General features: G+C 36.2%; 1 protein-coding gene across 4 annotated transcripts in view; it reads left to right on the forward strand.

The window, feature by feature from the left end:
* Keap1 (kelch like ECH associated protein 1) overlaps positions 1-15,245 on the forward strand; it is a 239,474-nt gene that overhangs the window by 174,911 nt on the left and 49,318 nt on the right. For all 4 annotated transcript variants that reach the window (XM_090372932.1, XM_090372934.1, XM_090372933.1 and 1 more), the window contains one exon: positions 9,468-9,673. In XM_090372932.1, the coding sequence (XP_090229058.1) occupies positions 9,468-9,673 (206 nt within the window). The remainder of the gene's footprint in view (positions 1-9,467; positions 9,674-15,245) is intronic.

Here is a 15,245-nt window from a genome sequence, read left to right on the forward strand (position 1 = left end):
GCACAAATTACCACTGACTTCAATGAGGGAGGTGCCAGAAACGTCTCTGCCAAGGCCATCAAGCGATCATTAGCTGCAACAGGTTATGGGAGCTGCCGACCCATCAGAGTCCCATTGCTAACACCACCACACAGGAATATGTGCCTCAAATGGGCAAAAGAACATTGGCACTGGACCTTGGATGGTTGGAGATGGGTCTCCTGGTCCAATGAGCAGATGGGAGGGTGCATATCTGGCAGAAACCACACGAAGCTATGCCCCCCATCATGTCAACAAGGAACTGTTCGGGCAGGTGGACGGTCGGTAATGTTTTGGGGTGTGTTCAACCAGCACACATTGGGACTGCTGGTACATCTAGACGCATCTCTGAACCATAGTGTTATATGGTTTATATTTCCAGGTTACATGTCCATCCTTGCAGACCATCTGCAATCTTTCATGGTCATTGTGCACCCACAGGGCAGTGGACTCTTCGAGCAGGACAATGTGCCTCCTCACAGAGCCATGGTGACTAGAACATGGTTCAAGAGCATTCCGCAGACTTTATCACCATGGAATAGCCTCCCCATTCACCAGACATGAACCCTGTGGAGCATCTTTGGGATGCTGTGGAAAGGTCCATTCAAACTTTGGATTCTTCACCCAGGAATGCTACAGAATTATGGACAGCAGTGCAGCAAGCAAGGATGGAAATACCTGTTGAACGCTTTTGTGAACTAGTGGACTCAGTGCCTCGCTGTGTGACTGCCCTTATAAGATAGGCATACCCATTACTAGGTAGGTATCCCACGATTTTGGTCCACTCAGTAAATTTTAACATGTTATAATTAGAAAGATATTGCAATGAGGGCAGAATACATCAAAACGTGATTTTCATGGATTGCATCACCATTTGGCTTTAAAGATGATACATGCACAGGAAATATATTACAGGTCATCTCAAAACTAAGGTAGTCGATCATTTCAATAGGGTGAAATGTTTGGAGCCTTCTGGTTTAATGTTCATCTGAGACTGGAATAATTCTTAAGTCTATTCAGTCAAGGTTGTAGTTAGCTAATCTCAAATGGTGGGGGTAGAGAGGACAGAACAGTGTGAGCTATCCCAGGTTTTTCAGCCCGTGTACCAGACATCATATGTGGTATAATGATATGAACTGGAGTGGCATACAGATCAACATACTATGACTGAATTAGCTCAGTGTGCTGGAAAATCCCAGTAACATATAATTAAAAAGTTATAATAATTTTGTAAGTTAATTTTTTGAATTTGTGTAAACTTTGTACTTCAACATTTAATCCATAGATATATAATCTTTAATTATTCTGAAAAAGTTATTTATACAGCCAGAGCTTCCTTATATTAATATCAGTAAGCAAAATAATAATATTATAAAATACTAATATAAAATAGCATCTGTATGAACTTACCTGTGTCTCATTGGATCTTAAATAAAACCAAATCTTTTATACTTAAAATACAACTATAAAAATATGAATTAAAAACAGAGAAGCCGTGGGGATGCATGTATTTTATCAGTGAGGGACAACTTCAAAGTTTAACCGAGAGTCTTTTTGGTATTCTTCATTCAGGAAGTGGTACTGGTTTAAAAGGTAAGAAAAGATTATATAGTGATATGGGGATTAGTGAATGCAAGTATATCAAATGAAGGGAACATAATTTTTTTGAGTTTGATATTGACATTAGTTGTATTATTATAAGACCAGATACCAGATGTAAATGTACATCTAAGATTAAAGGCATTGGTTTCATTATGCATACTGATAGCTTTGGAAATTAGCAGTTTATTTATAGAGATTTGAAAATGTAATGGTCTTATCAAATCCAGGGGGTGTTTTTCAGAAATGGAATGGGCTGTGAATTCGCCAGTGCCAATATGTTTTGAGAATACAGATGTGCACTGTTGCTGAAGATGAATGGAAATAGAGTTCCCTATTGAGCATATGTAAATTAAATTGCAACAACAGCAGCAGGGAGCAAGACTGTTGTTATAATTATTAAAATTTTGGAAAAATCCACTGTGAGATATATAGCAAACTAAGATATTGTTTATAGGGGATTTAGAGTGAGAAAAGATAGAATCAGAAACTTCTTTGCAAGTGATGATATGATTGATTGATGAGATGATGCCTATTCAAGAACCTATTTGCAAGTAAAAATAGTTTATTGTTCATGCCCTCCTAAGTGATGCAGAAAAGAAGAGCATTTAAGACTTGATGAAAGAACAGATTTTTTTATATGAAAATAGGTGGTAACTATTGAAGTGAATACGAGCTGCATCAGTAGTGAGTGCCTGGTAAATTTTTGTAAGAACTTCTTGGTCAACACATGTTAGTGTTAAGTTTTTTATATTGTAAATTTGAGGTAGGAATGAAAATGATTGAAGTTGGTCATATGGCATCTTTTGATGAAATACAGAATACATCATAAGTGAACTGGCTTTAGAATTTGATGTTTGGAGATAAGAGATATGCGATATCTTTTCTAATGAAGTAAGATAAAGATCAGTGATGAAACTAAAAGACCGAGGCCCATAGGAAGCCAAAAACTTACTGATAATTATGCTCTTGGAATGTAAAGAAATTTGCAGAGGGGAGAGTATGAATTGACTTGATTATGTGATTAGGATTCAGTGTGTTGCATTTTGATAAGTTAATATCCAGAAAAGGTATCTGTTTACAATATACATTAATGTTGGTGTATGGTGACACATTATCTTTGGGAGATAAGGCAGTGGTTTGTAACTTCTGATAAAGTAGTTACAAACTACTTTATAATGAGTTAATGTTTTTAATGGACGATTACTCAAATAACTGGTATAATTTATTAAGGGTAAACATAAACCATCTAGAGGGGATAATGACATGTCATGGTAGGAAAAACCCTGTAGGATGATAGGATGATTGGTTTTATGCAATTTGATTCATCCAGTTGAATGAGGCAGTATGATGATTCTGACTTTGATCTGTTTGAATGTGTTCGTGGATATATAATTGTGCTGTCTATAGATATGAGAAATTGGGGCTGAGATTATCACGTAGAAAGAGATGAATGTTCCTATCATTGAAAATACCTTGAGGTTTTGCAGTATAATCAATTTTATAGATTACTGTGATAATATCACAGTATCCGTAAATTAAATAATGATTTGGAAGATTTTAGTAATGAATTAATAGTTTTACGTGGCTGTTTGGTTACAGTTGAATGATTTAATGAAATAGGCGAACAGATGATGTGGTATATTTTTTTAATAAAAATATGTTTTTCTTCACAGTATGCAATAATTTTGCAGATGGTTCATTGACTAACTTCCCACCAACTTCAGCAATTTCATCACCATCTTTCATTTACAATAGAAACCAAAATCTGCATGTCCATAAATTTCTTAAACTTAACGTGTCAATCAAAGAATTATACAAAAATATTTATTGCAAGTCTGCTAATGTTACAGGCTATATTTACTTCGATAATTATCACCCTTTTCTATATGAAAAATCCATTATTTTTAATCAAGTCTGAAATGCCCTTTATTTCTGCACCGCTGTCTTTACACAGGTTTTTGGATGGGGTTTTCCCTGTCAATTAGTTAATCATACCATCACCCCAACCCCTATAAAATGTTTCTGATTCCATTTTTTTTTTTTTTTTCCCCAATCTAAATCTCCTATTAAATGATATCTTAATTTTCCATTTATCACACATTGGTTTTTAGCTTTCAAATGTATCTTTAAAAATACAGATACAGTAGGGGCCCACTGTGGGTTAGGTTCCAGACTCCTGCCGAAAAGTGGAACATGGCCTTTTTTTCACTTGCAAATTCCTATAAAAGCCTAATAACATGTTTAAACTATCATATATTAAGTGAGCAACAGAGCTAGGCCTCAAAAACGATACGAAAATCAAATGAATATACAGTACAGCTAGGCCTCGCATAACGCGAGTTCGATTAACGCGATATTCAGTTAACGCTATTTGAAAAATGATACCACTTTTCACTTTACACGATGCAAATTTCCAGTTAACGCGATCTTTTTTTTTTTTTTTTTTTTTTTTTTAATGCGATAGTTGAAAAAGATTTGAATCGCTCGTTAAGCTTACCGCGAGTCGTACGGTCAATAAACAAACGTTTGCCTGCTGCCCGCCTCGGTGTGTTCCATCAACCATCGGAAGAAGACGTGTTTGTCTCCTGCTAATAAAGTCAATGCAGACTTGCATTTAAAAATTCAAATTTTTAAATGAGCCAGATGAAAATGTTACCGCGAAGGAGATAACGGTAAAAGAATTAGATGAAATCTTTCGTATCGCATAGAACCTCAAACAAAAGGTTTGATGTTCTCTGCGATATTTATTTCGCCAGGGCCCAGAGAAGATTGTTGTCGGCTATCGGAAATTGATTGATGAAAAGAGAAAGTCAACACTGTTCAAATATTTCCGCAACAGTAATTTCTTCATTGTGTATTTTATGTCAGAGGTTCCCAAAGTTTTACGGTTCACGGCGCCTTTAAATGTCTCATTAATTTTTTCAAGGCACACCCAGAGCAAAAGAAATACCTAACAGTTTCGTTTAGTAGTTAGGTCCAAACAACTTAATAAGAAATGCTGAAACTGTGAACTACCTCGAGCTAGTAGTTCGCGCGGTATCCGACAGATGTCGAGTATCGCTGTGTTTCCCTCGAAAATTTAAAATATTCCGTGGCGCACAGTTTAAGAACCGCTGTTTTATTCAATAAACATTTAATTCCATAATTATTTTCATTATCTTTTACATTATATACAGTTAAAAAGTTATTTAAAAGATATTTTTAAAATTCTTTATGGACATTCCAGAAGGTCAAGGACCAATTATAATTTTTCCTATTGGTTATGATATTCGATTAACGCGTTTCCGTTTTGCGCGATGCGCTCGCGGGACGAATTAATCGCGTTAATCGAGGCCCGCCTGTATACATACTACTTTGTTAATATTTTTGCCCTTAGCTTATAGTGATTGACGAATGTAAATTTAAAAAATATAAATATATTTATTGTAGGAAGGATGAAGATGGCACATTTTCATCATCTGACTCATTAACGAATCTTATTTGTTTTGATAATGGAAACTTGGTTGAAGCTCTTGCAGGGATTTGTGTTGCTGTTGACGTTGAAGATTGTTCAGGGTTGGTTGTTGCTGTCAAAAGTTGCAATGGTACTTTCATAAAGTAGGAAACCAATGAACATTGCCTCATGAATTTCTGTCTCCTTTCCCTTAGAATTTCTTTATAGCATGCAATATCATCTAGAAGTCTTGCATTCACTTTAGAACTTCTTTCGAAATTTGGATCAATTCTCTCAAAAGCTGTTATCCCCATTTCTATACAGTTGCACAAACAGCTTAACAGATTCTTTAAAGATACCGAATTTAAAATTTTAGCTAGGCCAATACGGAAGTTACACACTATACTGAACAATCGCTCGGTTCTTTCAGCGTTCGCAACACAAATTAATGATCTGGTATACAACATTTCTTGCGGTGATTGCGACTCGTCTTACCAAGGTTTGACCCGATTTTCTCTTAATATTCGTGTAACTCAACATGAAGCCTCGGTTCGTGCTTCTTGTTCAGCAGCGTCAGAATTAGCCTTTCATGCCATTAACGAAAAACATACTTTTTTATTTAACGAGGCCAAAATACTTAACGTTCAACGTAATTATACGCGACTATTTTAATTGCAGAAACCATTGAAATTAAATTACATGAGAATTCTGTTAATGTTCGTCGGCCATATTTGATCTCCGATGCATGGACCTTTACGCGCATGCGCGAAGACAAATAATCTCTATTTAAGTATCAGGTTTAACCCGATTCGGTAATTTTCATTCCTGTGATCACGACATATGGTCGAAGCGTTGTCAGCTTCAGGAAGGAAAATCGTTTTGAATTTTTTCGTTAGATTCTTTTAATTGCATTAATTTGATTTTTAATTGTTTTAAATTGATTTGAATTGTGTTAAATTGATTATTTAATTATTTATAATTTACTCTAATGTACCAGTAAGTTGTCGATTTTTTAGTTTTTCCGTTTTAATTTCTGGAGGGTATCATACGGAAGTGTTCTACGTACTATATTGAGGTATACTCCTCTTATTATTTTACTAATATTATTATCAACGTAGAACATATTGAGTAGTACAGCTCTGATTCATACTATCTTAATATAGTATGTAGAACACTTCCATATGACACTCCATATGATGCTTGCTGTTGCCGCTACGTCAACGAAACTCATTTACTAGGGGATGCACGATATGAACTCCATTCCGTGCAGGTGCTATATTTGTTGTGCAATTATACCAAGAGATGGCGGCAGGTGTAACTTATTTTTTGAATGCCCCCTTGTATACAGGTTCCCCCGCTTAATGCTGATAATTCGTTCCGGAAAAACAGAGCGCTAAGTGAATCCGTGCTAAGCGAGCACCGCATTCCCATAAGGTAACATATATATTTGTGAGTTGCGGTCAGTGCCATAGGATATTTCCTAATCAATAATAAACGGTAGTGAAAAGATGCACAAATGTCAGTCAAAATATATAATATTCAAATATTTGTACATATAAAATATTCTGCATTACATACATAAATAATTATGTGGTAACTACTTACGTATAAAAATTAAACTTAAAATTTCAATTAAAATCATGAATTTAATTGATCTAAATTGATTTAATTTAATTGATGAATTTAATCGCAAAAAATGTGTCGATTTTGGGTTGAACTTTGGCCCTCTTCCAAATAAACTAAAAGGGGTATTAATTTTAAATCCCCCGCAGCATTACCACCAAAAAATAAAGCCAACCGATCCTTCGCCGCTTTGAAACCTGGCATGTTTTTTTCTTCTTTCAATATGAAACTTCTTTTAGGCATTCGTTTCCACAAAAGTCCTGCTTCATCTTTGTTAAAATCTCGTTGAGAAGTAGAAGAACCATTTAAAACTAGTAAGGGCTGGTTGAATAGATTTAAAATCCAGGGAGAAGCCGCAAGTGCAGATTAAGGAGCCGAAACTTTCAAAAAAGAACTTGTTTTTTTTTTTTTTTTTTTGTTAGTTGTTGGCGCATCAGCTTCTATGGCCATATTGCACCTCCCAAAGTTTTTGCATTTTACTGTGATCCAAGCCCGAGGTGGGAATCGAACCCGCGACCTTTGGGTTGCCAGGCAGGCACTTTACCTACCTGGCTAGCCTGGTCGGCAAAAAAGAACTTGTTAAAATTATTGAAGAGAGGTATTATGTCTTATACTTCTTAACAAGTTTTTAACATAGATGAAGCAGGACTTTTGTGGAAACGAATGCCTAAAAGAAGTTTATATTGAAAGAAGAAAGAAACATGCCAGGTTTCAAAGCGGCGAAGTCGGTTGACTTTATTGTTGGGTGGTAATGCTGTGGGGGATTTAAAATTAATACGCCTTTTAGTCAATATGAAATTTTTAGAAATCTTCAAGTACCGTGTTAATAGACTAGAAAGAATAGCGAAAGCTTAAAAAGCGGTACTCACCTTGAAATTAATCTTAATCACGATAGACTTAAATTCACCCTTGAAATTGGACAAAACAATCAGATAAATTTCCTTAATCTTACTATCTATATAACAGGCACAAAATTAAATACGAAAATTTTCAGGAAAAATACAAACACCGGTAAATACTTACATTTTGCTTCTCATCACCCTCTAAACACTAAAAAAGCAGTTTTATATAACCAAATTCACAATGCACTAAAGTACAGTTCCTCACCCACCGACCTTCACAATGAAATACAGTATATTACCGACAAATTTATATCCAGAGGTTACCCCCACCAACTTATTTTAAATACAATCCTTAACGCTAAAAATAAAATTAAATCTAACACCCCAACCAAAGACAAAAATAAAACAAACATCCGCATAGTCCTCCCTTACCACAATGAACTAGCAGGACAGTTCCGACGCCTATTTAACAACACTGATATCTCCCTTGTTTTTTCCAGCACCTATAAAGACACATACAAATATCCTACAAACGACCTTAATAATATTATATATCTCATTAATTGTCAGCCAAACTGCAACACATGTTATATCGGAAGTACCACTACTAAATTTGGCTCATCAAAAACATCCAACACCCGTGCATACTACCATTTCCATAGTCTCATGTCTAACCAATCTGTCACAGAACTTACAACTCATGCCCAGACTCACAACCACAATCTGCTCATCGACTCTGCCATTTCCATCATTAAACTAAAATCCAGCTACAGAATACTTCAGTATGAAGCCCTAGTTATTGAATGGTACAAGCACCACTCTAACCTCAAAATTCTAAATTCTAAACTCCCCTTCAATCTTTTCCCAATTTGGAACCTCTCGAGATTAAAGTTCCCACATGTCAAAAAAGGCATCACGAGAGTATAACTTTTTATTCTTAAAATATCATGCGCGTTCTCTCCCCACACATTGCCAACTGAAGACGTTCTTTAACTAACGAAAGTCCTCGTAAAGACTATTGGCTTCACCGGATTCACTTACATAGTTTTTAATTTTTTTAATTATTCTTCTTTTCTTTTATTTTGATGACAACCAAGGATTGGATGTGTACACTTCTATTTCCTTGCACCTATTTAACTCAATCAACTTTTACCTACTTCCCTCCCTTTTAATTTTCCAATTTAACAATTCAACTTAAACATTAACCACGCTACCTAAGTAAACCATCGCAGATTAATTTCAAGGTGAGTACCGCTTTTTAAGCTTTCGCTATTCTTTTCTACCCCTTTTAGTTTATTTGGAAGAAGGCCAAAGTTCAACCCAAAATCGACACATTTTTCTTGATTAAATTCATGATTTTAATTGGAATTTTAAGTTTAATTTTGATACGTAAGTAGTTACCACATAATTATATACGTATGTAATGCAGAATATTTTCTATGTACAAATATTTGAATGTTAAATATTTTGACCGACATTTGTGCATCTTTTCACTACCGTTTATTATTGATTAGGAAATATCCTATGGCACTGACCGCAACTCACAAATACATGTTACCTTATGGGAATGCGGCGCTCGCTTAGCGCTCTGTTTTTACGGAACGAATTATCGGGGGCCTGCTCTATTGTTAATATAAATATTTACATGATCCGTAATGGCCCTGTGATCAATTGGCATTTTGTGCCATTATAGTTTATGTATTTTGGCATTTTAAACTAAAATTGATCCAGTGTTCATGGGTCATATAATGCATTTCACGTAGTATAGTTCATGGGACTCTGGTGAATGAATTTTTTTTTGATTTTATTTTAAAATATAAAAGTTATCTTTATTACAGTGTTTATGTACTATTAAAATTATACTATGTGACAATACATTAATTAAATCTTAATTTTAAAATATTTTCCATTATTCCTTTGAAGACCATCATTATTAAATATATAAATAGGTATGAACCATCTGAAGACAAATGGTATTCTGTGAACAGTATGCTTACACCTCGCATTGGAGTGGGAGTAGCTGTTGTCAAGAGGCTGCTGTATTCTGTAGGAGGTTACGATGGTCATTTTCGTTTGAATACTGTAGAATGCTATAATCCTGAAAAAGAAGAATGGACATCTGTAGCTAGTATGTGTACAACAAGAAGTGGAGCAGGTAACATGCTGTTCAGTTTCATAAAAATTTTTATTCCATTGCTATTTAAAAAAAGTCACCTTTATCTAACATTATCTAACTGTCCACCATTTAACAGATATTTACAAGTTACACACAACCATTGTAATGGTTATGTGTAACTTGTAAATATCTGTTAAATGGTGGTAATCCTAAAAGTAATAGGTGTTTAACAAGTTCAGGCACTCCCCGCCTTATGTAATACTCAACTTATGGAAATTTGACTTTACGTAAGTTTTTTCCGGCTGCTGCAAACTTAAAAAAATTGTGGAAACGTATTTGCATCCCATAGGAATAAATGGAGGTATCTTGAAAATGTTGTAATGTGAACCCAATAACACATCATTTTTTTGGTAATTCGCTCCAAGACCTCGGAAGTTGAAATTTTTGCTATATCACTAAGCTATTTATCTCTCTAAAGGTTTTTTTTATAATGGAAATTGCACTACACTTTCATCGTTATCATATGTTCCATTATAACAATCAATTTTGAATGCCTTTGTGATATTTTTCTAAAACACATTTCTGGAGGTCACTACCATAAAACAATAAAAACCATTTGCACTTTCTGGTTTATTGGGCTTTCCTGTTAGTGCAATCTATTAAAAATGGGTAGTAAACTCGATCTTATTGTATTTGCGATGATACTGATAACTGGAATTCTGTGGATTTTTACGTTAGGGTATTATGGTGAAATGAGTTCCCCTTCACTGAAATCTTCAATCATATAAAAAACATAAGTAAATTTTCAGAATCTTCTCTTCATTCCTATTTACTTATTACAATGTTGAAGGGAAAGGGACAAATGGGAAGTGCAAGTGCTGGTAGTGCTAGGAACCGAAACAAAATTGATTTAGAAATGAAGATGACTAGATCGTATGTATAGCTTAGCTTAATTTTCAGCACTCACCTCATAGTAATCCGCTTAGCTGGTGGAGAGTTTTACTACATACATAGTGGTTATAGGATTCTAATACTTTACAGGGATTATGGGTTTAAAATTAAGTTATGGGCTATAAAATTTTTAAGAAAGGAAAGTGCACCTTCCATGGTTGCCTAATTAAATTAAATTAAATGAAGAGGAAAGCTAATAATCGCGCACGAGCGACTTTCGAGATTCCTCGTCTTCAGTTAGCTATAGTGGAGGGGGGAAGAGAGCGCGCTTGTGTTATATACGGGTTGGGTTCCCGAAATGCATTTCAGTGTACGTGGAAACTTAATACGTGCTAAATTCCAAATGGAGGAGAAATTGGCGGGAATCTTCTTGTTTAACACGTTGAGTGATGTATGGCGCTTAAACCATTCGATAACGAGGGCTTCGTTTTCAAGGATTTTGTAGCTAGAATTTAATTTAATTACTGTGATGGCTGAATCGATGAGTGGGTTGTGATTTTGAGATTGGACGTGTTGTGTTAGTTCTGTATTTGCTGAATTAGTTTTGAAGCTATTAAAGTGGTAGTATGCACGCGTGTTGGAAATTTTTGATGTCCCGAATTTTGCTGTTGTACTGCCTATGTAACATGCTTGGCAATCTGATTGGCATCTGATCAAATATATAATGTTGTTGTAATCTTGTGTCTCGTACTCGTGTGTTGTCTTGTATGAATTGAATTTGGAACTTAATTTGTTATAAGATGTGAATATTAATTTGATATCTGTATTTTTAAAAATCTGTTGAAGTCTTCTAGCATATTGTTGATGATATGGGAGCGCGATAAGGGTTTATGTATCTTATTCTTGTTCACGTGGTTAATAATTTTGTTTGGGTTATTAGTGTTATTATGAACTTTGGTGATGGTTTCTTTTATTAGTTGTGATGGGTATTTTCTGTCGATGAATTTTTTGGTGAGGTATTGTAATTCTACAGATAGGTCTGTTTGTGTGTGGCTATATTTTACAGCATTGTATATCTGGTTGTATAGAACTGCTTTTTTGATGTATAGAGGGTGGTGTGAGTGGTAATGTAGGAATTTACCTGTATGTGTGTTTTTTCTGTATATTTTGGTGCCTAAAGATGTGTTTATTTTGCATACAGTGAGGTTTAGAAAATTAATTTTATTATCGGTTTCTACTTCGAGGGTAAGTCTTTCATGCGTTGTGTTAAAGGTGTTCAGTAAAGTATCGATGGTGGTTCTGTTGCCTATTAAGAGGACGTCATCTGCATACCTCATGTATAGTTTAATTCCTGGGGGAAAGGGTTGGAGAATTTTTTCTTCGATAGATGCGAGGTAGATCTCGGATAAAGGGGCAGAGATACCGAGGCCCATGGGAAGGCCGAAAATTTGTTCGTAGATGTTATTTTGGAATTTAAATTGTTTGGCGTCAAGTAACAGTGATGTGAGTTCTAAAATATCATTAATGTTTAAGTCGGTACGTTTTGTTAATGTGTCGTCTTTGATTAATAGTTCTTTAAGGGCCAGTAGCATGGATTCGATGTGCACGTTTGTGTATAGGGAGACGACATCGAAGGACGCGAGAATATCGTTTTCAGATATGGTTATGGAAGTTACATCGACAGAAAATACCCATCACAACTAATAAAAGAAACAATCACCAAAGTTCATAATAACACTAATAACCCAAACAAAATTATTAACCACGTGTACAAGAATAAGATACATAAACCCCTTATCGTGCTCCCATATCATCAACAATACGCTAGAAGACTTCAACAGATTTTTAAAAATACAGATATCAAATTAATATTCACATCTTATAACAAATTAAGTTCCAAATTCAATTCATACAAGACAACACACAAGTACGAGACACAAGATTACAACAACCTTATATATTTGATCAGATGCCAATCAGATTGCCAAGCATGTTACATAGGCAGTACAACAGCAAAATTCGGGACATCAAAAATTTCCAACACGCGTGCATACTACCACTTTAATAGCTTCAAAACTAATTCAGCAAATACAGAACTAACACAACACGTCCAATCTCAAAATCACAACCCACTCATCGATTCAGCCATCACAGTAATTAAATTAAATTCTAGCTACAAAATCCTTGAAAACGAAGCCCTCGTTATCAAATGGTTTAAGCACCATACATCACTCAACGTGTTAAACAAAAAGATTCCCGCCAATTTCTCCCCCATTTGGAATTTAGCACGTATTAAGTTTCCACGTACACTGAAATGCATTTCGGGAACCCAACCCGTATATAACACAAGCGCGCTCTCTTCCCCCCTCCACTATAGCTAACTGAAGACGAGGAATCTCGAAAGTCGCTCGTGCGCGATTATTAGCTTTCCTCTTCATTTAATTTAATTTAATTAGGCAACCATGGAAGGTGCACTTTCCTTTCTTAAAAATTTTATAGCCCATAACTTAATTTTAAACCCATAATCCCTGTAAAGTATTAGAATCCTATAACCACTATGTATGTGGTAAAACTCTCCACAAGCTAAGCGGATTACTATGAGGTGAGTGCTGAAAATTAAGCTAAGCTATACATACGATCTAGTTATTACATTACAGCACATAAGGACTCCTTAAAAAATCAAGAGTCAAATGAAGATGATTAATTAAGAAGTACAAACCAGGACGAATTTGTCATCTATTGCATGGAATTAGGTCTTGCTGCTTCTACATGAATGTTATTTTAAGGGACAGTGTGTGTATAAAAGAGCATTAGCATTAGCAAGGGCACATGATGCAAGAAAGCAAGCTTATATAGCATCAGCCAAAAAAAAAAAAAAAAAACACACATACACACACACCCCCCCTTCTCATTTCACCCATCCACTCGCTCCAAATGTTTGTTGGGTTCTGCCTTGAATCTGTTTAAGCTGTGAACTTCTACAACAACAGGTGGAAGTTTGTTCCAGCAATCAACCACCCGCTGGCTAAAGGCAACCTTCCGCACATATATCCTACAACTGTCTTTCCTCAATTTCAATTTATGCCCTCTCAGGCGATTATTCTGAGCAAGAGGAACAATCCCATCAGCATTAATCATGCTTAAACCATTCAAGGCTTTATAAACCTCAGTCAGATCACCTCGTAGGTGCCTAGTCTCCAGACACTAATTTGCAAAACTTAAGCTCTTTCTTCATAAGAGCAACCCTTTATTCCATTCGGTAATCTTGTTGCGCTTCTCTGTACTCGTTGCAGCAGCCCTACATCCTTCTTAAAATGAGGGCTCCAGACCTGTATACAGTACTCAAGGTGTGGCTTGACCATTGCCTTATACCAGGGGATAATCACCTCCTTATCCTGCTAGAAAAATTCCTGTATATCATTGACAAGACATCATGAGCTACTCTTGCAGACTGTCTACACTGCTCAGAAAACTTCATATCTGCCTGCACAATTACCCCCAAATCCTTTTCACTCTCTGCCACTGTCAGTGTAGTACCACATAGTTGATACATTACTCTGGGGTTACTGCTTCCCATATGCAGTATTTTACATTTGTCAACGTTAAACTTAAGTTGCCACCTCTCAGCCCATCTACTCAACTTTTCTAGATCCTGTTGCAGCAGCATACTGTCATTAACAACCCTGCCGACCTTCGTATCATCTGCAAACTTGGACATTAAGCCCAATATACCATCATGAGTATCATTAATGAATACAGAAAACAACAATGGACCCAACACTGAACCCTGGGGGACTCCACTTATAACATTAGTCCACGAAGAGCAGTGTCCATTGATTACCACTCTCTGGCTTCTCCCACTCAACCATCCCTTTATCCGTAGCAGCAATTTGCTTCCAGTGCCGCACTGCTCCAATTTGTACAGCAGTCTTCCATGTGCAAACAGTATCAAAAGCCTCTCTAAGATCCAAATTTATGATATCAAAATTATTCTTTGCATCCATTTCCTTTGTGACTACATCATAGTATTCAATCAAATTGATCAGCCAAGACTTCCCCTTAAGGCGCCTCTGTAGATAGGTGCGCAGGAGCAGCAGTGTGTAGCACACGCTTCTTGATTAGACTGGGGTTCGAGCCCGTGACCACCAAATACGGAGAATGTGGAAAGGTCAGGGAATGACCACCGTATATCGCCAGAGCAATATGGCCTTAGTTGCTAATGCTCCCAAAAAAAACGCCACCTCCGTAGCCAGGTGGGAAGGAGCAGCAGTGCGCAGCACACGCTTCTTGATTAGACCGGGGTTCGAGCCCATCACCACCAAATACGGAGGATGCGGAAAGGTCAGGGAATGACCACTGCATATTCACGGAGCAATATGGCCTTAGTTGCTAATGCCCCTAAAAACCAAATAACAAACAAACAATAACAAGCTCCTAAAAACCAAATAACAACAACAACTTCCCCTTACTAATCCCATGCTGTGTCCGAGCTATAACTGAAGTCTGGTCTAGATGATCCTGCAACGCTTCTTTAGCCGGTGCCTCCATTAATTTCCCTGGAACAGAAGTTAAACTAACAGCTCTGTAATTACCGGAGTCTCCCTTTGATCCTCCTTTTTTGGATTGGGATAACATTTGCACATCTCCAATCCATGGTACTTCCTTTGCTGCCTCCTTTAATATAACTGGATAGATTCCAACCACCCTAGGTGCCTTTCTT

The sequence above is a fragment of the Mastigoproctus giganteus genome, chromosome 4, assembly GCF_048544385.1.
Source record: "Mastigoproctus giganteus isolate SK-2022 chromosome 4, ASM4854438v1, whole genome shotgun sequence".
NCBI classification, from domain to species: domain Eukaryota; kingdom Metazoa; phylum Arthropoda; class Arachnida; order Uropygi; family Thelyphonidae; genus Mastigoproctus; species Mastigoproctus giganteus.